This window comes from Brassica napus, chromosome C4 (assembly GCF_020379485.1).
Source record: "Brassica napus cultivar Da-Ae chromosome C4, Da-Ae, whole genome shotgun sequence".
Lineage (NCBI taxonomy): Eukaryota > Viridiplantae > Streptophyta > Magnoliopsida > Brassicales > Brassicaceae > Brassica > Brassica napus.
This window is the reverse complement of record NC_063447.1, coordinates 14,047,422-14,072,576: the sequence shown is the minus strand read 5'-3', so window position 1 is coordinate 14,072,576 and position 25,155 is coordinate 14,047,422. Positions and strand designations below refer to the sequence as shown.

General features: G+C 34.0%; 3 protein-coding genes, 1 long non-coding RNA gene and 1 pseudogene across 6 annotated transcripts; 3 read left to right on the top strand and 2 right to left on the bottom strand.

Moving 5' to 3' along the window:
• Positions 1 to 4,328: 4,328 nt before the first annotated feature.
• LOC106382044 lies at positions 4,329 to 6,855 on the top strand. 3 transcript variants are annotated; one of them, XR_007322339.1, is made up of 5 exons: positions 4,329 to 4,585; positions 4,663 to 4,748; positions 4,842 to 5,191; positions 5,654 to 6,033; positions 6,465 to 6,855. It is a non-coding gene; the product is annotated as an uncharacterized LOC106382044 (long non-coding RNA). The 3 variants fall into 3 exon arrangements; XR_001276796.3 differs by having other exon boundaries at positions 5,644 to 6,033; XR_007322338.1 differs by lacking the exons at positions 4,329 to 4,585; positions 4,663 to 4,748; positions 4,842 to 5,191 and having other exon boundaries at positions 5,198 to 6,033.
• A 2,002-nt stretch (positions 6,856 to 8,857) lies between these two features.
• Positions 8,858 to 11,009, top strand: LOC106382045 (annotated as a pseudogene).
• Positions 11,010 to 11,264: 255 nt separating this feature from the next.
• LOC106382048 (B-box zinc finger protein 25) lies at positions 11,265 to 12,725 on the top strand. The gene is made up of 3 exons (XM_013822007.3): positions 11,265 to 11,775; positions 12,000 to 12,293; positions 12,364 to 12,725. The coding sequence occupies exons 1-3, from the start codon at positions 11,593 to 11,595 to the stop codon at positions 12,616 to 12,618; spliced, it is 732 nt and encodes a 243-aa protein (XP_013677461.1). The 5' UTR covers positions 11,265 to 11,592; the 3' UTR covers positions 12,619 to 12,725.
• Positions 12,674 to 15,875, bottom strand: LOC106382047 (probable fructokinase-1). The gene is made up of 4 exons (XM_013822006.3): positions 15,381 to 15,875; positions 13,741 to 14,073; positions 13,074 to 13,190; positions 12,674 to 12,993 (listed from the first exon to the last, which is right to left on the bottom strand). The coding sequence occupies exons 1-4, from the start codon at positions 15,777 to 15,779 to the stop codon at positions 12,865 to 12,867; spliced, it is 978 nt and encodes a 325-aa protein (XP_013677460.1). The 5' UTR covers positions 15,780 to 15,875; the 3' UTR covers positions 12,674 to 12,864.
• Positions 15,876 to 19,605: 3,730 nt separating this feature from the next.
• On the bottom strand, positions 19,606 to 22,704 carry LOC106382046 (pentatricopeptide repeat-containing protein GUN1, chloroplastic-like). Its single transcript, XM_013822005.3, has 4 exons — positions 20,669 to 22,704; positions 20,375 to 20,591; positions 20,125 to 20,309; positions 19,606 to 20,046 (listed from the first exon to the last, which is right to left on the bottom strand). The coding sequence occupies exons 1-4, from the start codon at positions 22,525 to 22,527 to the stop codon at positions 19,761 to 19,763; spliced, it is 2,547 nt and encodes an 848-aa protein (XP_013677459.2). The 5' UTR covers positions 22,528 to 22,704; the 3' UTR covers positions 19,606 to 19,760.
• Positions 22,705 to 25,155: the final 2,451 nt, after the last annotated feature.

Here is a 25,155-nt window from a genome sequence, read left to right as displayed (position 1 = left end):
TATAAATATTTAAATATAATTTTGAAAATGAAGATCTTGCAAAAATCTTTTAAAACAGATTTGTTAAAAATTTAAATTAAAATGAAAAGATATCAAAAGATATTATGATTAAAGTATTTTAAAAATTTTATGTATTATTAGTTTTAATAAAATACATTTAATAAGATTTCTAAGTGATGGTCCAAATTAAAAAATCACACATGAAATAAGTCATAACTTCTATTTTAATACGTAAGTTTACATAAAACCACACTAATCACATATATAATAAACCAACTTGGGTCAACCAAATACATAAGCTTAATATTATCCATAATTATAAAAACTTGTAGATCATCGCTATCAAGGAAACATGATTCATCTAAATATTGTTTACATACCTCCAATAAATCAATTAATTGTTTAAGTTTCTACTTAGAGTTCGTTTCTGTGATGGAATTTGATATTGGTTCGTTGGCGCGCGGATATGAATTTTTAGTTTTTATTTATTTATTTTATTAAATGATGTATTTGTAATATTCGTTCATATTATATTCATTAATTAAATATTTTTTTGCTTCTTAAACTATCTATTTTTTTACGAAAGTGTGATATCATATAAAAAAATAAAAAATGAGTATATAGAGTTAATTAGATAATTGTAAAAACATAAATTTTCTTTCTTGTGCGATATCATATAAATAATGATACACCCAGTTAACAAAATTCATGATTTTTTTATGTGTAATTTTTTTTTTATTTTGACCATTTCTTTAAAACTATATTAAATTTTACATATTTTAATTAGAATATTTTTAATTATGCACGTAAGGATAATTCATGAGTTTTTTTGGTTGATTAAATGATATTATGTCTAAATTTATTTAAGGATATTTTATTAAGGTAACCGAAAAAGACAAACAATAAAATAGGAAGTTTAAATTCATTTAACCATATTTCATTAATGTAACTGAAAAGACAAGTAATAAATTAGACAGTTTTATTCGTTTTAGGATATTTCATAAATGGAACTGAAAAAGACAAGTAAAAAAATAGGAAGTTTAATTAATGAAATAAGAAAATTTTCAAATGGGTACTTCTCTTTTAATAATATAGAAGTGTGATATCATATAAAAAAATAAAAAATGAGTATATAGAGTTAATTAGATAATTGTAAAAACATAAATTTTCTTTCTTGTGCGATATCATATAAATAATGATCCACACAGTTAACAAAAATCATAATTTTTTTTATGTGTAATTTTTTTTTATTTTGACCTGTTCTTTAAAACTATATTAAATTTTACATATTTTAATTAGAATATTTTTAATTATGCACGTAAGGATAATTCATGAGTTTTTTTGGTTGATTAAATGACATTATGTCCAAATTTATTTAAGGATATTTTATTAAGGTAACCGAAAAAGACAAACAATAAAATATGAAGTTTAAATTCATTTAAGCATATTTCATTAATTTAATTGAAAAGATAAGTAATAAATTATGTAGTTTTATTCGTTTTAGGATATTTCATAAATGCAACTGAAAAAAATAAGCAAAAAAATAGTGAGTTTAATTAATGAAGTGAGAACATTTTCAAATGGGTACTTCTTTTTTAATAATATATAGATAGAAGTATTTACATTAAATTTTAGTTATATACTGAACCCACAATTACCAGCTACGAAATCTAAAACTGTATATGCAAGAATAATACTAAAACTAATGATATTCCATAACAAAACTCCTATATTTAGGCAATCACATCAACTAATACAAATATCAATCTTTCCATAACACTTCCACTTTTTAAGCTATCACCTCCGATATCAATTTTTAAAATAAAATCTACGCTTACCTAATTCATATATAACCCCTGCTCAATATACTATATTAAATTGGAAATGTGTTGATTTTTCATTTATTCCAATTTCCTTTAAAATCAGTATTCCACATACATATATATATATATAAGTATACGAATATTCCTTTTATGATAAAAATCTAAAAATCTAATCGCAAGTAACTAAATAAGTTGAGTTATTTCAACTAAAATTAATGCTTATTAATAATTTCATAATATGTATATTCCTTAAAAGAATCCACAAAAAAGAATATCAAAGATCTTTTGTTAGTAAGTTGTAACACTAACAGAAAAATGTTCTAACTAAAAAAGTTAGATATAGCTGTAAACACGTCTTATTCTCAGGAAAAAAAAATCAGTTTGTCTATCAAATTAGGACTTACACGACTTTTATCTATCTATCTATAATATTAAAATAAAAGTACAAATAAAATATGTCCTGTAATTTTCTAACTTATTTACAATTCTATACCACTGAAATAATTAAATGAACATATATTTTAAGTAATCATTGTTTTTTTCCTATTTTATAAAATTATTTCCTAAATCAAATTTAGTTAAATTTTCCTGTTTAATATATTTTCTAAAATGATTTAGCAAATTTTTAGGAATATTCAAATTTAAAATTGATTTTAACAATATAAACTTGAATATTGTTACCATTAATTATTTTTAACAAAATTCAAGTTCAAATTTGATATTAAACAATATTACGAATATTCTTAAAATATATGTTTAACATTACTGTTACCATTAATTATTTTGAACAATAAAATATATAAATGCTAAGATTTAAATATCTTTAAATTACTTGTAGAACCATATGAAATGTTTGTAACTGAATATTCTTATTAATATAACTAAATCTCGCCTAAAATTATATATATTTCAAAAAAAAAAATATATGCCAAATCATTTCAGTTACTATTAATTATTTTCAACAATAAAATCTGAATACTAAGATTTTAATATTTTTGAATTACTTGTAGCATAATATTTAAAGTTTTTAACCGAATATTATTTTTCTAACGTATCTAAATCACGCCATATGGCCAATATATGATCAAAATAAATTATTATACATATGGAAAACAATTTCGTGTTAAAAGAAATACTACTTAAAAATATCAAATAGTTCAACATTTGTCAAAGGTTTAGTAGGACATACGGATCACTATATATTTTTTTACAGCATGTAAACTATTTGATTATTGTGGTTTATAAAAAAAATAAAAATATAAATATTTAAAATACTAACCGATAAACATTTAAATAATATTTGTTTATATAAAATTGAAAACAAGTATCCGCGCGGACGCACAGATCAAACTCTAATAATCAATTATAAATCAAACAAAACTTCAAAATTTTAAAAGTAATTCATGATTGGTAACATTTTTGACTTATGTGCTTAATTCAACCTAAATCAAGTGTAATACATGTTACCAATCAAAGCCTCAATGGAGATCACAAGGTAGTACCGAAAAAATTACTATTCTATCAAAAATATTTCTTTGTTTGTTTTTGTTTTTTTTCTATATGCAAGTGTGCGAATCAGAATCTAGTGTGTTTGTGCGAGTCAGAATCTTCATCTTTCAGTTACAATGTATATGTCTATATATAGATATAAGTTAACCATAACAAGATAACCTATACCAAAACTAACCCATTATACAAAAAAAATTGGTTTAAATTTCTAATCAATCATATATTTTTTATGTTGTAAGCTACTGTAAAAAACATAAGCCGTAAAACCCTATTTATCAAAACAGAGTTTTTAATCTGTAGAAAAGAACTGTGTAGATAGAGAATTCTCTCTATATTAATTGAGAAACATTACAACTTCTTTTTGTAGGCACGTGTCATCACTATGATGATTCTTAAAATCATTAGATAAATAGGTTGGTCCATCTAATTATATAATAAACTTTTTATTAAACTAACCATAAATTCATTATTAATTTTCTTTATTATTTCCTTAAATAAAAGTTACGGAATTGCCTAATGTGGCTAAAGTATATATCAGAATTAATGATTTTGAATAATGAAGATTTGATAAAAATTAGCATATGTTCTATCATATTTGTTTAATGTTAAATTATTAAAATAAATTAAACAACCACATTAATCATATAATAAAATTTAGATTTTTTCTGTATATGTTATATTTTAAAATTTTAAGAACGACTATAAACTACTAAAACCGTTAAAAATCTCACATTCAAATTTTGTGTTGATCCATAGTTTAAAATTTTTGTTATGATAAAATACAAATAATTACAAAACCGTATAAGTAAAAAGTATAATTTAATTATTAAGAATAAAAGATGTATATATATATATATATCTAATATTATAAAGAAGAACTCTACTCTCTTCTCCTTTTGCCACATCATCGAATCAGTGTTTCTGGGCGTGACACGTGGCAGAGAAATCAAATCCGCAGCGTGTTTGTGTTACGTGAGCGTTGTTGCGATCCGGGCCTTAAGTTTGCTTCATTCAACCAGCCCAGCAGAGATTAACTGTAAACGCTACATCACGCGTCGTTTTCCTATTAGGGTTTTCATATTTTTTTTTGTCTCCGCCATTGATATCGAGACAAAACCAGAGTTCTGAAAGTTGTTTCATCTTCTTCCTAACAATCTCTACCAGTTACAGATTCGTCCTCCTAAAGTCCTTCTTAATTATGTCTTGAATCCGAGCTTACTCATGCAAAGCGATGGAATTGCGACTATAGAAAGGTAAGCTTTCCTACTCTGATAAATATCTCCTCATTCCATCTAAACAAACTAGTAAATTTTCAATTCTTTGATTCCAGCTGCGTTGGTGATGCTCTTCGTCTCTAGGCCATGTGTTCTCTACCAACTCTTTCCCTATAATATCAGCTAACTCGGTTACGCACGGGTAAATCTCTTCCCCGTTCGTAAACAATCTGAACTGAAACTCATCGGATTTACACACCAATCTTCCTCTCATCCTCTTCCTCCTCCTCCTCAGACGTCTCCACCTCCACCACCCCTTTCATGAGCAGCGGCGGCGGCTCCAACCTAAGGTGTGTATTGGCGGATAGTTTTGAAGCAGATGGGGATTTCACAAGCTACAAAGAAGCTGTTACGATGTGTTGTCCTCACGTTCACAACCGGCGGTGGAGAGTGCTGATGCTGCTGTAATAGCGGAGGCTCATCAGAACAGGTTCAAACCAAGGGACCATATCTCAGCAAAATCTCTCAGATGCAGAATTTCGCTGGTGTTGGTGGTGCTCCTGTTGGTGATAGTTTAGCGCCTTCACGTCTCTCTCCGGCTGACTACTACGTCTTGAAACTTTGACAGGGCATGTGAATCAAAATGTAAGCTTTTGAATTTTTTTTTTTTACAAGTTATATACTTTTGGCAGGTAATGCTTTAGATAGTAGATGATAGTTTTGAATGTTTTTTACAAATTAAAGACTTTTGGACATGTAATGCTTTAAGATAATGGATGATAGTTGGAGAGCAAAATTTGACAGAGAGTGAGATAAGATGGCTTTAGGCTATGCTTTAAGGCTTATGGTATCTAGAGAGATTGTATTCCTGATGGTGATGAAACTGCTAACAACATTATGAGTGTCTCATGTCCAAACGAGAAAAATGTTTCCTGTGTCTGGATTTTTTTTTCTGTACCTAAGATGTTATGCCTATCAATTGTATGTTTGGAAATCCAAATTTGTTCTGTTTCTAAAAACGTTTATATATGTGTGTACACACATGTAAACTAAACTTCTAAGCTCTTCATATTCTGTGCAATGTTATGACTCGTGAGGATGATAAAGCTGGGGCTCCGGAGGATGAGATGGTTGTGAAAGAGCCTGAGGTAGAAAAGAAACAGAACTGGAACCGGAGTTTGAAAAACAGAAGGAGAGGAAGCAGAAAGATTTGAAGTAGAAAGAGATGGATAATGACTTCGAAACTTCTATCAAGCATTACTCCAAAAAGGCATTAGGGAGAAATAGAAACATGAAGAGGTGAATCGTTTAAAGAGGGAGACTGCTCAAAAAGAGGAATCACATAGAAGAATAGGAAGAAGAGAGTAAGAGACCCATGAGAGAAAAGAGCGTCAAGCTGCAGAGAGAGAGAAGCTGCTAGACTGAGAATAAGGCAAGAAAAGGCACTTCATCTTGACGGACCTGAGAAAGGACCTGATGCTACACATGTAAGTTCTCTTTTCTTTGACACCCATTACTTATACTTCGCTCATGAAAGGCCAAACTATTACTTTCTATGCAAAGCACATCAATCTAATTTTCATGATGTTGGGATTCAGAACTTTGTGATAGTATAAATTTTTAATTTTTATCAAGTCTTATAAATTTCTTTATAAATTCAGGAGTCAACATAAGTTTTTTTTATTCTTTATCGATGCTTGAAGAAGTAACCTTCATCTCTCTCTCTCTAAATATATGTATGTATATATTTCTCAGTACAATGTCTTACAAATACGCTTATCTGTTTTGTTGAAACATTTGATTTGTTTTGGACTTTCCGGGGAATGGTAACATCAAATATGTGTTATTTACAATCTACATAAATACATTGTCAAAACTGCAAACTTCCTTTGATTGTGTCTCTTGCTGTTTGTTCTAGGAGGCACATATTATGAAGAAAAAGGGGATCTTATGAGTGTGCTCATGCTTGATGAAAAGATTCCTCCTCAAGTTATGAACAACTCATGTGTATCTTGCAAGTGTTCTCACAGAATCAATATATCTGGAAGCGAAAACTCAGCCGCAAGTGATCATGATCCGCTGCAACAAGCACATCCATTGGAGACAACCACTGCACATGTTCTGCCTCCTTGCGGTGGGAGCACTGTTGAGGAGCTACTGGTTTTAGCATTTGAGTGTTTGCTCAAAAAGGCTCGCAATACTTAACCGACCAAGTTAGAAAGATTAGAATCCTACTCTTTACTTGCAATCCTTGATTTCATATATTATGTGTGCAGATTATTCATACAATAAAATTTTGCTTCACTTTATTCCACCACCGTTTTTATTAGCATAGTCGCTAAATTTGGTTATTTTACTAACAAAAAAAAACTAAGTTTGTTACCCAATTAAAACTGCTGCAACCTCCTACAGTCAGCTCAATCTGCTACCAACAAGGATATATTCTTTCTTTTAAAAAATGCAAAAAATTAACTACGAGATTGAATGACATGAAATATATTTTTTACAATTCATAAATAGAATAAATGAGTTAATAATATATATAAAACTGCAGTCTCTTTCGAAGCCAATAGGTGTTTCCACCTACATAAACATTATACACAGCTTCATTACCAAATGAACGCCTTTTAATGTCATTCATTGAAAAAGAACTGACATTATCTTGAAACCTAATAGGCACTCAATCTGGTTATCTGAACAAATACCACAGCTCTGAGCCTACTTAGAATTATATGTACAAGTTCCCAGCAACCATATCCAGCATTGGCAGCGCACATAGTCTCTCCTTTCTCAAGAGATGGTTAAGCAAATACCTGCCGGAAAAGGCTAACTTCTCGCCCTCCCATATTCTCAATACTGATACACAAATGAGAAAGACAGTCTCTAAAAAACTCCACGTCTCGGTCATGCTTGCCCAAACTATGACAAGGTAAACTGCACAATACATGTATTCTTCAATTGTATGAAAATACCATTAACCGCTGATATGTCTACTTCCAATTCCTACACTTACAAAAACTGAGGAAAGGCAGCCATAGTTACGTCACAACTATCTAGGCCCACCCCACCACGGTACTGATCAGAAAACTGTACAATAAAGGGTGCGTGTATTACAAATGCAATGTTCAGTGTGGTAGAACCAATATTTTTATTCAGTTGTTAGAACAAATAATGTTTCCCATAACACAAACTTTGGGTGATAATCACGGAAAGTTCAGAAACAATTATCGCCTGCAAAAGTACATTCAAAACTCCACTAAGGCGATGAGTACTTCTTAGACAAATGATTGTATATCTATTGTAAAAATAGTGTACAACCGACCCTTTCTGACATTCATATTTTCATTGCTAAACTGCATGCATACATAGTGCTTTCTAACCATCACCTATGGTTCCACTTAACACACCATAGTGATGATTCTCAACTTCTCTTTCTAACATAATCACAACCTAACTAAGAATCACTCCCCGATTTTAACATCTTTAAACTGCATTTCCAGTGTAATAAAGAACCACGGCAAATTCAGTGTAGACTTATAACATTTAAAAAAAAAAGAAACAAACAAAATAACTATGGAAGAGGATATATATATATATATATAAAACAAAATAAGTAACCTTTTAAAATCCAAACAATTGATATTCATGAATTAGTCAAACTAGACGACCATATAACCCCAACATGACGAGATATATATATATATATATATATATATATATATATTCATTTACATGTAATTTTATACAAATAATTTTTATACAAATAAAATTAATCAAATCCTTGATAGTCATTCCAAATAATAATGACAACATTTATGCCCGATGAGAAATGTTGCGCGATGAGAAATGCGGCATCCGAAATGAAATCCTCAATAGCCCAACATATTCATACAAATGTTATCATAAGACCTAAACATACAACCAGAAGACCAAGTACACTTCATCTAACTTATATTAATGCTAACATACAACCAGAAGACCGACCAAATATTCTTAAAAACCCGTAAACATTATAAAATACACGCAATATAAAATGTACAAAAATATAGTTATATATATCACGTAAAGCATACCCTAGTATAATATAATCTAAAAGACAAGTATTTTGAAGATCACATATAGTTCGTCTGTCATTTCCCGGCCCAGAAAAGAGTAATGAGCCCCATGTCTCGGGTTTAATGGGCTAGGTCCTAGAATACTTTAAAGAAGAAGGCCCAAAGGCCCGGTGGGGACAAATTGACATTAAGTAATCCACCATGTTTAGTTAGTTAACGAATATCTTTGTTTCTAAAACGTCACACTAACGGAAATGGCGGAACACACCAAAACGAAGCGTTTTAAGAGTGTATTCCCCATTACGCAGAGAGAGAGAGAGAGATTGTGGACACATCTCTCTATCTACAACTCTACACATGACATGATCTCTTGTAAGAATCGCATTATTCCCTCTTCTTCTTCTTCTTCTTCTTCTTCTTCATCTCACAGATCCCCCTCGTCTGAAACACAATTTTCCTCAAAACCCTAAAACTTTCTGTTTCTGGAGGCTGCTTCAGCTGATTAGATCTGTTTTTCGTAAGTGGGTCTTCCAAAGTCGTCTCCTTTTGATCTACTTTCAATTAGGGCTTTGATAAAAAACTTGTGCTTTACCACTCTTCCCTCTGAGGAATCAACAGCTTGAGTTTGTGGGTTTTGACTGGTCTTTACAAAGTCGTCTCCTTTGATATTTTTTGCAGGACAGTTGATTCTATAAAATGGAAAGAGAGAAATCTCCAGCACCTAGTGGAGGCCTCCCACCTCCATCTCCTACTCCCATCGGCCACGATATGAGCCGTATGCTCGAACACCCACCTAAGAAGATTGGCCACCGTCGAGCTCACTCCGAGATCCTCACGCTCCCTGATGATCTGAGCTTTGATAGTGATCTCGGTGTGGTTGGTACTAACGCTGCTGATGGAGCTTCTTTCTCTGATGACACTGAGGAAGAATTGCTCTCTATGTATCTCGATATGGATAAGTTCAATTCCTCTACTGCTACTTCTTCGGCCGCCGCTCAAGTGGGCGAGCCATCTTGGAGAAATGAGTCTGTGGGGATGCATACAGGGTCGACTTCCAACCCTCAGAATAGCTTTGGGGAAAGGCCGAGAGTCAGGCACCAGCACAGCCACTCTATGGATGGGTCGTTGAACATCAGTGAGATGCTTGTGTCCGGAGAGGGTGATGATTCTGTGGTTGATGCTAAGAAGTCCATGTCTGCTGCTAAACTCGCTGAGCTTGCTCTCATCGATCCTAAACGTGCTAAGAGGTAATTAGTACACTCAGATTCTAAACTTCCTATTGTGAACTGAGAAAGTGTGTGATTTGTTTTTGCTTCATATAAATAGGATATGGGCAAACAGGCAGTCCGCGGCGAGGTCAAAAGAAAGGAAGACGAGATACATATTTGAGCTTGAGAGAAAAGTACAGACTTTGCAGACAGAAGCTACAACCCTCTCAGCCCAGTTAACTCTCTTACAGGTTTGTTATGAAGTCGGTTTATGGTTTATGGTTGCTATTTGAAATTTTTTTTCTAGCGTTACAAATGTTCTTTCATGTGTTATGCGTTTCAAAACTTGTTTCTTCTTCTTGTTTGTTCAGAGAGACACGAATGGCTTGACTGTTGAAAACAATGAGCTGAAACTGCGGTTGCAAACAATGGAGCAGCAAGTTCACTTGCAGGATGGTGAGGCTCTTTAAATCATAAGCACTTTTACTTCCCCACTTAGGGATGTCTCATCATCATTTGATGTAAACACTTGTCTTTTGTGTCAGAACTAAACGAAGCACTTAAGGAGGAAATCCAGCATCTGAAGGTGTTGACTGGCCAAGCTGCCTCAAACGGTGCATCATCAGGGATGAACTATGGGTCGTTTGGACAACAACAACAGCAGTTCTATTCCAACAATCAGTCAATGCAGACAATCTTAGCGGCACAACAGCTCCAGCAGCTGCAGCTTCATTCACAGAAACAGCAGCAACACCAACACCAACAACAGCAGCAGTTTCAGTTTCAACAGCAACAGATACAACAGCTTATGCAACACCGTCTTCGACAGCAGGAACAACAAAATGGGAAACAGAAGCCATTTAACGGCCAGAATGAGAGCTGATGAACACGAATACAAATACTATGTAATGAGAGGTACATCCATCAATTGCAATCTTCTAGATTTTTGAGCGTTTAGCTAACTGGTTTCCTGGCCTCTACAGGGTACTGGCGTTGTGTAATAACCAGAAGCCTTTTCGTACATCACTGTTCAATACATCTGAATAGCCCAAAGAAACATTATGAGTTGTTTAGATTTTGTTATTGAGACTCTTGCCTCGTGTCTTAGTACACATTCAAATGCTAATTTGTTGTTATAAATCATAAAATATATAACCGTTATTGCAAACACCATGCTTGATATTTATTTATATTCTCTGATGATTTTGTATTATAAACATGTAGACTGTTTGGTATGTACATCAAAGTGAGCTGCCACTTGTATTGTTAAAGATAGCTTTTGTCAGTATCGTTTTGGTAAAATTTCAAAACCATGTCACCAGATCATTAGATACCTTGTGTTATCTATTATGATGGGACGAGGACAGCCACAAGATTAGTCAAACTCCAACCAACTCCATCGAGAGGTTGGATTGATCATAAAGAACATTCATTGTTTTCTTCCTACGATATGCAACGTTTAATATAGACCTCAGAAACAATCAGCCGACAGTTTTGTTTGTGAAACACCGTCCACAAGCTTTTGCGGCTATACTGAATACAGAAACAAGCAGAGCCGCAGAAACAGAAGGATAGTGGGACCTTATAAACTACAAGAAGGCCTTTCTATAAGAAGAAAGGATGTGGTTTCTTTTGATACGCAGAATCATAAAACCTCTCCTCTTATCTTCTTCTCTTCCACCAATCACTCAACTTGAACACTAAACAATATTGTTTTCTTTTATTGCTTTGATCTCAAGCTTTTGTCTCCATTTGGTGGTTCTGTGAAAGTGAAGAGAGAAAGATGAAGATACAGTGTGACGTGTGTGAGAAAGCTCCGGCTACACTCATATGTTGTGCCGATGAGGCTGCTCTGTGCGCTAAATGCGACATTGAGGTTCACGCAGCCAATAAGCTAGCTAGCAAACACCAACGCCTTTTCCTTGACTCTCTCTCCACCAAATTCCCTCCATGCGACATCTGCCTTGTAAGACAAGTCTCCTCTTCTGTTTTTGTATTTGCAGTGATCTTTTTGAGTTTATCTATTATTCTTCAAGAGAGTATCAATGAGAAGTTTCTTAGCTTTTGAATCTATTCGTTAACAAAGATCAAGTGATTAGATTTTAACTTTAGTCTACTGATTTTAGATTTCAAGAAACACATGCTCAAAGGTTAATCTCTTTCTTGTGTTCTGTCTTTGTTGACTTGCAGGAGAAGGCAGCTTTCATCTTCTGTGTTGAGGATAGAGCTCTTCTCTGCAGAGACTGTGACGAGGGGACCCATGCGCCTAATACTCGCTCTGCTAATCACCAGAGATTCTTGGCTACTGGAATCCGAGTAGCTCTCAGCTCTGCTAGTTGCAGTAAAGAAGTGGAGATGAATCATTTCGATCCACCTAACCAGCAGATTACCTCTAAACCTCCTACTCAACAGCCTGCTGCTCCATCTCCTCCATGGGCTGGCGATGAGTTCTTCCGCTACTCAGACCTTGAGTGCAGTAACAAGGTGAGAAAGTGGTTTACCAAATGTGTTAGTTTGTTGTAGCTTATTTTGACATTTGTTGTGGTTTTGGCAGAAAGAGCAGCTTGATCTTGGAGAGCTGGACTGGCTTGCAGAGATGGGTTTCTTTGGGGACCAGCCTGATCAAGAAGCTCTACCAGCAGCTGAAGTTCCGGAGCTTTCGGCTTCGCATGTAGCTCATGTTCATTCCTACAATAGACCAATGAACTCCAATGTTTCCAACAAGAAGCCGAGGCTTGAGATCCGTTATGATGATGATGAAGAGCACTTCCTTGTCCCCGACCTAGGCTTAAACTATAAAAGGAACTAGAAAACTTATATGCAGCACATGATTCAAACCAGTATTACAAGTATTTTGTATGCAGTTCAAAAAAATATGTATCTTTTATTAGCAAATGATGCCTTGAATTTTAAGCATAGTTCCTTTAAATCATTACATTTGAGCAAAAGAGACAAAACATAGCGTAATGCCTGCCTAATTGGTTTCTCTTACAACAAGATTACATAAGCAAAAACAGATTTACTTGGAGAAAGCTTGAGAGTTGTTTTTTGTTTTCTACTTCCCTTCAAGAAAGCTGAGAACTTCAGCATCTGAAGGAAGAGCTGGAATGGCTCCTTTTTTGGTCGTGGTGATTGCTCCACAAGCGTTTGCGAATCTTAGCACCTTTCTCAATCTCTCTTCGTCCTGTTAATGAATTTAAAACATTTTATATCATCTTTAACCTAAAGAGGATTCATTCAATAATTAATTAGATGCTAGTTTACCTCGAGGATGGAGTGGTCATCGGCAATCTTGTTTAGGAGAGCACCAACAAAGGAATCTCCAGCTCCTGTTGTATCCACCGCGTTCCCATGGAAAGGGTCAACGGATCCACGGAAATTCTACACAGTAAATATAAGCAAAGAAACCCAATTTTAGTGGGAGACACAAAAGTCATTGACGTAATAAAGAAGTATACGAATCGTTTTACTGTTCACGTGATTCGGCAAATGAGAAAAGCACAAAGTAACTTCTTCCTTTTCTTGACATGAAGAAAATTCGTCATGTTTGATAATACAAAGAACCTTAGAGATCACGACTTTTGTGACCCTCAATTGGTTTCTAGAGGGTCCACGAAAAAAGAAATCAATTTTTTAATTAAGCATTAGGTGAGATCTACCAAACAATATTAAATTGAGTAGCACAAATGATTCCTTGATGTATTTTTTAAGTCTCCTCTGTTCTGATTAATATTTTTAATACGTTTCTCGGATCCTTTCCAAAAACATGCTAGTATATAAATACATTATGAAATGTATAATATATAGCATACTAGTTTTGCCTTCTGGTATCACCTAATGGACACAGCACTAGACAAGACACAACCAAGATACAATCATGATGAATGATGATGATGGTAAATGCACGTAAAAGATGTTATAGTGAGTTTACCTTGGCGTAATACCGACAACCCTTTTCACCGAGAGTGACAAGCAAGAGCTTCAAGTTGGGGTGCCACAAGGACATTGCGGTTTCATCGTCGATCTTGTTGCTTCCAGTGAGAAACTCGAGCTCGACGTCGCTTACCTTGATGATCTCAGCCTTGTCCCAGATGCTCATGATCTGTGTCTTGGCTTCTTCCTTTGATGGCCACAGAGGTTCCCTGAGGTTTGGGTCGTAGGAAAGAAGAGCTCCTGCTTCTTTCGCAACTTCCATGGCCTTCAAGTGAGCTGACCTACATGGCTCCACTATTAAGCTTATTGATCCGTAGTGAAACACCTTAGCCTGCAAAAACACATCACATTGGTCACAAATGTACACCGGTCAACAAAATTCAAAATTTACAAAAATCAAGTAAAAGCCAGGTTGGTACACGGTACACCCCAAAAAAAACTCACAAAATAGCACAAGTTTGATCATTATTCATAAGGAATAATTTCTAAGGGACCCATTCTGATATTGATTCTTTGTTTTTTCATGTAAAACTACAATGGGGTCAATCATTATCAAACTGTTCAAGAAAAGTAAAAGGTTCTGGCCATTGAGATTAGCTGTAAAAGTATGTCTTTTACCAAAATTACGCAAAAAAAAAAAAATTCAAACCTAGCGATCATTTCACCATCGCCATTCCCTTTTGATCACATCAATGAGCCCGAAAATTCTCAAAAATTCAGAAATTCATTTTTGATCAAGAAGAGAACACGGCTTTAACTAATTAATACTATAAAACATCTCTTCCTATTTCCACAAGAAAAAAAGACAAAAATAGCACTAAATCAAGTTTTTGTTCTCAAAGTAGCATTCGAGGTCAAAAGTCACAAAAATATCACTTAATGTTTTATCAAAAGTCACAAACTTAGGGTTTAGAGTTAAAGAGTGGGGTTTAGGATTTAGGGTTTAGAGTTTAGGGTTTAAAATTTAGGGTTTAGGGTTTAGGATTTAGGGTTGAGAAATGAGGTTTTGGGGATAAGATTTCAAATTTTGAAAAATAAAAAAATTAAAATTTTCAAAGGATAAACTTACAAAGGTGCTATTTTGGTCATTTTAGTTTTTGAGTGCTATTTTTGTGATATAAACTTAGAAATGTGCTATTTTGGAGATTTGCCCTTTCCACAAATCAGAACATATGTTTTATTAGCAAAAAAATATTTTGCTTTTGCTTAATCACGATACTAGTTAAACAAAAACGGTAGAACTTTTATTTTTTGACAAAAAAAAATGAAAATTTTCATATCACTTTCATGTTTTTTTTTTCCAGTTTTCTGGATGATAAAAAACAAGAAGTCATGTGCTTTGGACAAATCACGTGATCCCACGTGGAACAACGCACATCCGTGCGAGGAAGAAGAATACTAATAAGACCCGCGAAAAAATCGAAATGAGATGAGACAAAAGTCACCGTTAGTTAGCAATTAGCATTGATTGATACATATCCCATTAGAGTGAGAGAGATCAGCTTCTACGTTACTCAGAGCAATCAATATTCTCTTAAACTCTATACGAAAATTCAAAAAACTAGACTATGAATCTCTACTTCCCTCCGGATCTCTTGAAGATCATGAGGGATAGAGAGATAGAAGAGATACACATACCGATCTGATGAGCTCGAGGTTGAGTTCATCGGGACGGAGAAGCATATCGGCGCTAGGATTCCGGTAAAACATAAACTCCCGATCTCCGTCAGCCTTCAACGTCACGAACGCCAAGGCGGTTCTGGCTCCAGTGTCGAAGTTGATCCCCTGATCAGCGACGCCGTTTTTCCTCAGGATCCCAGCCAACATGTGACCGAACTCGTCGTCGCCGAGTTTTCCGACGAAGGCGGATCGTCCGCCGAGACGAGAGACGGCGATGGCGACGTTAGCCGGAGCGCCGCCGGGGGCTTTGAGGAAGCCCGGAGCTTCGGCGAGGGAGACGCCGGACTCGGTGGGGACGAAGTCGATGAGCATCTCGCCGAAGCTGACGATCAGTGGTTTGTCTCCGTTGGATGCCATGTGGAAACGAGATCTGTGGATCGTTGGATCAAATCGGAGATATAAAAATTATAGAAGGGAAATGAAATAAAATGAAGGGGGAGGAGAGAATGGTTTATATAGAGGAGGACCAAGAGTTGTAACTGGTGATGAGATAATAAACGTAATCATTTAAGATAATATAAATATTTTCTGAAATATCCATAATCCATAAAAATATCTAAGGAATGTCTTCTAAAAACATTGAATTTCTAATAAAATGCAAAAAAATATTATGAGATATGACCGTTGATTAAGTTTATATATGAGATATAAACGTAAATATATTCTTGAAATATCCATTATCCATAAAAATATCTGAATATATATCTTCTAAAAACATGGAATTTCTAATAAAATGCAAAAAAATCTTGTCAAAATCTCATTACCTTTTTCAAAAGTTTACCCGAATCTTAGATTTTTCTGGTTTATTTCTTAATCAAGAATAAAAGTGGTAATCGTATATCAGGAGGAGTCATTACTCGTAATAATACTAAAGAGTAAATTATAAATTTAGAACATTTGTATATATCATGAGCTGTGGTAGTATCTTGTCTGATTAATGAGATAATGACAAAACACCAGCAACGTACTCTTACCGTCTCACGTGTTTAAGAATATTATAGATTCCCGGTTTAAAACGAAATTTTGAAAAATGGATTTTTTTAAGAAAAGAAAATCAATTACAGTATATTTTACTAAACAAAGATAAGAAGTTTGTTTAGGGGGTATATGCAAATATGTAATCTTACCAAATGAAATGATTTACGTTCAATTAGTGAGTGAAACGTCACTGGTTGGTCGGTGTTGACAAGTTGGATTAATTTAATATTTCGCTATTAATAATTAATCTTCCAGAATTAAATTACTGTAATCTGTGGATTCACCTATTCGGTTTTCATAAAACCAGCCAAGGATATCAAAAGGCCCTTCATGTATGTATGGAGATGATAGCTTATATTTAGGGCTGGTAAAATTATCCCTTAAATTTGATTCGATTCGTTATTCGTTTCGATCCGAAAAATTCGGATATCCGTAAATTTTTGAATTGAAACAAATATCAAAATGTGATATCCGTAATTGAAATATTATTTTTTTGAAAAACCGAATATCCGATCCGATCAGTATATTTATAGATATATAATGTAATTGTATATACAAACTATTATATCTATACATATTTTATGATATAATTTAGTTATTTTTTTATTTTAAGTTGTTTATTCAAATTTTTGTTTTGGATTATTGCATATCCAATTTAATTTTTATGTTGAATCAAATGTTAACGTGTGGTTTTTCTTATCAGACTTCTTAACATTAATTTTTTTATTTACAATATCTGTTAAAATATTAGTTTGTTAGTATGATAATATATTTTTATTTTAAATTGATATTTTAAAAGTTTTTTTAATTAATTTAATATTATTATTTTAATTTAGTTTTTAGTATAATTGGCAGATCGAATCGAATAATTTGGATATTAAAAAAAAACTATGGATATCTGAAATTTTCCCGATGAAACGAATCACAAATATATATATTCATCTGGGACTAAGAAGATCATAGATACTACGAAGTTTCCAAATATTCGGTATGTGCTTATATTTTAGAGTATTTAGGTTCTATATACACACAATAAACCATAATTAAGTAAATATCATTTCACTGTTGTTTTCACTGTTAACATATTAATAATCCCATTTTACCCTTTTCCACATTCTCCTTTCTCCCTCTCTCACGTGTATCCTTTGATTCTCCTGCGACTTTTTATTGATTTTTACTCTCAAATTATAGCTTCCTCTCTATCGTTTTCAACCATACGCAATATTCCATGGCTCCACCCTCATCCATTCCCTTTGTTATTAATTGTATGTTATCATCTCAAGTACATTTTTCGCGAGAACCGCAGATGGAAACAACACCCTAATCGAGACAGTAGTTAAGCTTCACTGTACCAAGGATAAAATTTGTGTCGAGTTTCACTACCAATCTTCTACCACCATGAATCTATTTCAGGCTAGGTATGTTTCATTATAGAGGCATCATGTTGGTCCAGTGAGTACTTCTCTCTCGACGAGATTGTCTACTGTAATTGTTCACAATTTGCTTAAAGTCTTGATTTAGAGGATTTAAAGTGGTAGCTTGATTTACACCCAAAAAAAGAAGTGGTGGCTTGATTCATGAGTTCGTGAAAACACATGGTTTTATGGATTGAGCGCATTATTGAAGAAAGAGTGGGGTTTTCCGGAGGACGATGACGGCGATCTGAATCTTACATATTTTGATAATGAGTAGTTTTTTTTTATATAATAAGTAGTTGTAGCCACTATGATACTTATCTTGTTAGATGTTACATAACGTGTTGCCACTTTCAAAAATGATTTGTAAGATGCTAAAAATAGATGTTGTTGGATGATACATGATTTATTAGATGCTACAAAATAGGTTATGTGTTACAAATTATGTTGCCCTTTTAGAAATGGTTGGTAAGATGGTAAAATATACATGTCACTAACTGATAAATTATTTGTTAGACTCTACCAAATATGTTAGCGGGATAACTTTATCATTAGCTATTTATTTTTACATTCTCAACAGTTAACAACTATTGTATCATACATCAACTAGTAAATTACATCTAACTTTATATTTACATGATAAAATAACATATATTAGACTGATAACACTTTATGAGTAATCACTACAGTATATGTTATTGAATTTTCTAACGCTTTACGTTTAAATATAACTTGCTAACAAAATATGTAGTATGTTAAAATTGTGACATGCATTGATTTGTTAAGTGGGAGCATTACCTTTTGGATTGACAAGTTATCTATTAATCATTCAATTTACGTTTACGTAAAAGCTAAGCAGTTAACGTTTTTGTTAACGTACTAGTAATGTAAGCTCAGCTTCATGAATGTACTGTGCTTTTTATCATGGAAACAAATTGTAGATTACCGATTTGCTAAGATCCTGCAATCAATCATCACAGTCCTTAATTTATCTCTTGATTTTCAGTTTAGATAGCCTAATATGAAGATTCATAAATTGGGGAATATTTTTTTATCACAACTGGAGTTGATCTTTCATATCACGGAGAGCTTCCCGGAGGCTTGTTTTTCCTTAATTCCATGATTCACTGAAATTCATAATGCCTTCAGCATTGACGGAATTACTGTTTCAGTGGCAAGGACAAGTTGGCGAGGAGGAGGTCGATGTGTGATTACCGACGAAAATAGAACTGACGCCGGTTGAAAAGATAAAAAAAAGTGGTGAATGCGATTTGAGTAGAGAATATCAATCAAAGATGAGATTATCGTAAGAGGGTTGGTTGCCAAAAAAAATAAAGGAAAGTGATTGACATGAAGAATAAAGCTTTCTCCCTCTTACGCGGTCTTTCCAAAAGGGCAAAATAATCATCTTAAGTTGAATTTACTACTGTAGTTATTAGTTTATAACATGTTAGGGTAGTTTATTAGTTTTGGCTTGTTTTGTGTATATAGAGCAAATTGACTCTATATTTTACTCTCCCCTCGGTGTTTTTCTTTTAGTTTTTCCTTTTTCAATTTATAATATCTACTATAACAAAGTGTGATTTATTAAAAATAAAATAAATTTACGATTCACAATTTCACACACATAATATTCAAATCAAATTGAACAAGGCTAATAGAGAACAACAATTCAAAGACTTACTTTTCAATGGTCAAAATCCATTGTAGAATCTAACTATTGCGTGTTCATGTTGGCCACTCCAGTATCAAAACAAAAACGAAAACTCAGCATCTTATACATATCAATATTAGTCTAAAATTTGATTCGTCATTATCTGGTAGAATAAAAACCATGTCCACATAAGTAGTTGGTTTTTTCTGTTACAAGATATTAGCACATAATCCCACCATTATTGGGAACAAAACACAGATTTGATGGTCATAAATAGTTAACAGAGTAGAGCTACAAAAGAAGAGGCTGCAACTTGAGAGAGTCTTGCCCTTGTTGGTCTCTTGATCTCATTGTTGTGTTAGCTTTGGTGGTTAAGTGATCATGGAGGGTTAAGAGTTCGAGAGTGGCAGATTCACGCAGCCAACTAGCTACAACCGAACTGCTCGATGTGAACCTTCCCATGTTGCATTTTGAGAGGTAGAACGGTGCGTTCATTCCCCTCAAAAGCGCTTCAACCGCTGGCCTTAGCGCTCCGTCTCCAACCACTTTGCTGTGTTTTCCCCAACCAGTTAATATGCTGCCACAAAGACAAAAGTTAGAAGAAAAACTTTGGGTTTAGGATTGAAGTTAAACCGAGAAGCTCTTTGTAGCTTACCTCATGACTTTAGGTAACTCATGACCTTCAAAAACAACGGAGCGTATGTTTAGCAACCAAGCGTGAACCATTGCCCTTGCAGCACCAGAAGACATAAGGTGCAAGTCCAAGCACGAAGTCGACCACACGTTCTCCCAAACTTGTCTAGATCTTCCCTCAAGCGCCACTAGTTGTGCACCTCGTTTCTATAAACAACAAAGGTGTAAGTCCAAACACGAAGTGGACTCTGCTATAACAGTCTTATTTATACCTGACCAAAGTGCCAGAGCATGTCTGTAAGAGCATTGTAGAAAGCAGAAGCGGTCGAACCATCCATTTCCTTTAATTTATCGAATAAACTCCGAGCTTGGAGCCACACATTCTCTCTACGGCCCATGAGAAGCCCATGAACAACACCATACACCTGATTATCAAACACCCTGAGCTCCTCTAGCAGCACTGAAGCATCTTCAAATGAGTTGCACCGACTACATTGATACAAAAACATGTCAACAAAATAAGACTCCTCACCAAAAAAATGCTAACCTCAAGAAGAGTGACAAACCTGCAAGCGTTCAGAATAGCTGAAAAGGTTACCACATTTGGTTTGATATCCAGCTGATGCATCTTGCGGATTACTTCCAACATACTGAAGAGCTCATTCACACCCTCCTCACACTCTTTCTTCTTTCTGTTACTACTCTCAGTGGTTAACTGCTCAAATATCTCTATCACACGATTTTCCTCTGTTCCAGTCAATGTACTTAAGCTACCATCTCTAGACTCCATGGTTGCAGACCTCCCAAAGGCATCAATTATAGAATTGTAAGTTACAACGTTAGGACTAATCCCTTCCTTAGTCATCTCATCGATCAAAGAAACAGCAGAACCAACTAACCCACTTTTGCACAAAGCATCAATCAACGCACTGTACAACACAACATCACCTCTCAAACCAACGCTCTTAAACTCCCTAAAGACCTCCATCGCCTCTCTGTACAAGTCCCCTTTCGAGTACACATCGATCAACGTCGAATACGTGAGTAAATTAGGCAGGACACGCTCCCGTTTCATCTCGTCGAAAACGCTCTTCACTTCGACGTACTTCCCTCGCTTCCCATACCCTCCGAGAAGAGCGTTGTAAGTCACAACATCCTTCTTGATCCCAACCGACGCCATCTCTCTCAAAACATCCAACGCTTCTTCATCTCTACCAGCTTTGGTGTAGATAGAAAGCAACGTGTTGTAAGAAACTCTATCCAACGCAATACCGAGATGCCTCATCTCGTCAAACAAGCTGAGAGCTTCATCGAATCTCCCGGCTTTCGCAAAACCATCAATGACAGTGCTGTAACTCACAACGTTGGGCGTGATTCTATTCGCACGCATCTGAGCGAGTATGTCGAAAGAGAGATCCATCTGCCCTCCTTTGCAGATCGCGTCCAGAAGGGTGTTGAAAGAAAACACGTCTTGCTCGATCTTTCTATTCGCCATCTCATCAAAGAGGCTCCTCGCTACCTCCCACAACCCTCCTCTGCTGCATACACCGAGGAGAGAGTTGTAAGTGATTCTATCTGGCTGCACGCCGTTCCTCTCCATCTCGTCGAAGAACTCAGCTACTTTGCTGAACTCCATCCCTCCTTTACCACACGCGTCGATGACGGCGTTGTAGGTAACCAAGTTAGGCCTCAAGCCGTAGCTTTTCATGGAGTCGAAGACGGTGATAGCTTCATTATGGAGACCGCTTCTTCCGTAAGCGCTTATGAGAGCAGAGAAGGCGTAAACAGTGTTTCCATACCCACCGGATAAAGCACTTTCGAAAACAGTTTTAGCGATGGAGACTTTGCCTAACCTACCGAGAGTGCCTATCATAGCGCTAGCTAGCTTCCCTTGCTCGTTCTTCCTCCTCTCTCGTTGAACAGCGAACTCGTAAAGGAGAAGGGCTTTGTCGCACTCGCCTCGGTTCCCTAGCTCACGGAGCAAGAATGTGTAGTCGTCGGAGCCGCGAAGCGTTGGCTCGAAGGTGGAGATTAGGCTCTGGAACGTCGTCTCGTCGTCGGCTCCGGAGAATGCGGTGAGGCTATGGAGCGCGTCTTCGGCGGCGGGGGTGTGGCGAGTGGAGGTTGTGGTTTTGGGTCGGTTGAAATGCATCTTGGAGACGAACCGGGTCGAGCGGCGACCGGAGAAGTCGGAGGAGAGAGGAGGAGACGAGTTTGGGGTTAGCAGAGGAGAGAAAGTTGGAAGCTTTCGATGGGAAACGGGGGATGGTGAAGAGGGAGGAGCTGAGGAAAGGGAGCGGGTGCCACGAGGGGAGGAAGAGACACGCGGTGGAAGCCATTGACGGTGGTTGGGTTGTTGACGGGTGTGGCGATTGTTACTGGTGGTGGCGGTGAAGAGGGACCAGTGAGGCGGCGTTGAGGCCATTGTTGAAATGAGAAAGAGTCGTGGAAAGGAAGAGAGAGAGAAGTACGTTTAAGAGGGGTTGGGTTTTATGGTCGTTGGAATACTAAAAGACTGACACTTTATGAAGGGTTTTGTCCATAGAGAGAAGACAGAGATGGTTGTGTTTGCCAACCAATCTCCTTTTGATTAGTTCCCCCAAAAGTTACTCAGGTCTCTTTTAATTTCTTTATTTACTTTATGCGACCAATTCTCGCCAAGTTATGGATAATATAGCAGGTCTTACCAATAGATGAGTAGAATGGCTTGAACCTTCCAAGAATCAATGTCACACCCAGCCTAATATAGCATAAAGTAGTCTTGAAACAATCTCTCTTTATCTGTAAAATGGTTGTTGGTGTGTAATGATGGGAGGGGGGTCTGTATCATCATTGAAATTTTAATAGATTTTGGAGTCGTTTTTGGTGACCCGATGAAATGTGTTTTGAGAAGAAACAAATATATCATATTAAAAATATAAACATAACCAACATGATTACAAACCTCAACAAAAATGCTATACTATAGGTTAATTTTCTACTCTCTTTATATACAAATGTTTGATGTTTTGCTTATTTCACATATATTAAAAATAATAAATATATAATTATGTTTATTATCTTTGGTTTTACCAATAAAAATTTACTGCTCATATTTTTATATTTTATTTGATGTTTTAGTTTAAAGATAACTAGATTTTGATCCGTGATTTCAAAGCGCTGTTTTTTTTTGTTAGATTTTGATCAGCGATTTCGAAGCTCTGGTTGTTTTTTGTTTACGTTTTGACTTAACATCTACCAGTATTATTTGTTCTGCATTTTGGTAATTGAGTTTTAATTTTATAACTAGATCTTGACCTGCACATCCGTGCGGGTTTTTTCTTTTTATACTAAAACATTTTAGTGTATATAACAAAATTTACACTAAATTAATGCAATTTATATGTATTATATAACTCTATAATGCTTATATTTAAGTGGCTTATATTGTTATTACTATGAATTTTGTAGCAAAATTTATTTTGAGAACATTATTATGTAAGAATACTATTTTACATAATTTAAATTTTATTTCTAAGTTCGAAATGTCTATGGAAGTCAAATTAAACCGGACCTACGTAATAGAAAAGAAATATTTTGAGATATTTTTAAAAACAACAAAAAATATTTTTTTTAAAAAGAAACTATAATATATAGTACATGCAAAATAATTTTGCAGTAGAAATCTTTTTTGAAAAATTTCTTGAAATACACAAAATTGGATAAGTTTTTTATTTTTTATTTGAAATAGAAATGGACATTTCTTTCTAACAAAATATTTTTAAGATCCTTATAAATTATATTTCTGAAAATTAATTAATTTAAATTTTTATTATCATTAAAATATAATCAAAATATTTTAAATGATTTCAGTTTTCGTTCATAAAACAAAAATAAATTTAATTTAAAATTCTAATTATATTTTATGATAGTTAAAATTTAAATTAATTAATTTTCGGAAATAAAATTTAAAATGATTCTGAAAATATTTTCTTAGATTTTTTCTAAACAAAAGTATTTTAAATAAAAGATAAAGATATTAAAAGATATGAAGATTAAATTATGTAAAATTTGATAAACATTTTGGAGGATGGTCCATTTTAAAATATCACACATGAAAAAAGTCATGAATTCTGTTTTAATAGTATATACTAGATTCTGACCCGCCCTTAATTTTTGTTTCATTTTTTTCTTAGAAATTTAATTTTTATATTTTTTTTTGTCATCATATTTATGTGTATAAATTTTAATCAAAAATATTTTATAAAATAATAGCAACTAAGAAGTTGACCCGACATACTCTATGTTCCTTATAATCTATGTCTGTATGCCCATTTTTTTGTAATTATATTTGTTTATTATAGATCTTCACCCGCAAGTATAATGTTACTTTATAATTTATTTATTTTTCTGTAAGTACGTAACATTTTTTTTGTCACAAATATGTAACATTTTTTTATATGTTAAAAAGAAATTATATGTTTGTGTATAATATTTTTAAAAATTATTAGTATTAAAACAGTCCTAATATATTAAAATATTCTGAAAATGATTAAGTATCTAAATTAGTCATATATATCAAATATAATTGACAATAAAATAAATCAACCTAATTAATATATATCAAGCTGTTTGTATCTATCTAAACCTATTAAAACTTTTGAATTAATCTAATCTATTAAAACAGAAGTACAAATATAAACTAACCCTTAAACTTTCACAATATTTACAATCTAATACCATTGAGAATTAAATAAATCTTCATTTAAGTAATCATTGTCTTTTCCAATTTTATTAAATCATTTTATAAATCAATTTTAGCTAAATTTTTGTGATCAGCGTATTTCCTAAAATGATTTAGCTAAATTTTAGGAAAATTCAAGTTTAAAAATGTTTTCAATAATAAAATATAATATTTCCCAAGTTTAACCACTACCATTAATTATTTTAAACAATAAAATCTATCTATGCTAAGGTTTAACTATTTTTGAATTACTTGTAGAATAATATGTATTGTAATCGAATATTCAATTTAATTTATCTAAATGTTGCCTAAAGTATATATTTCAAATAT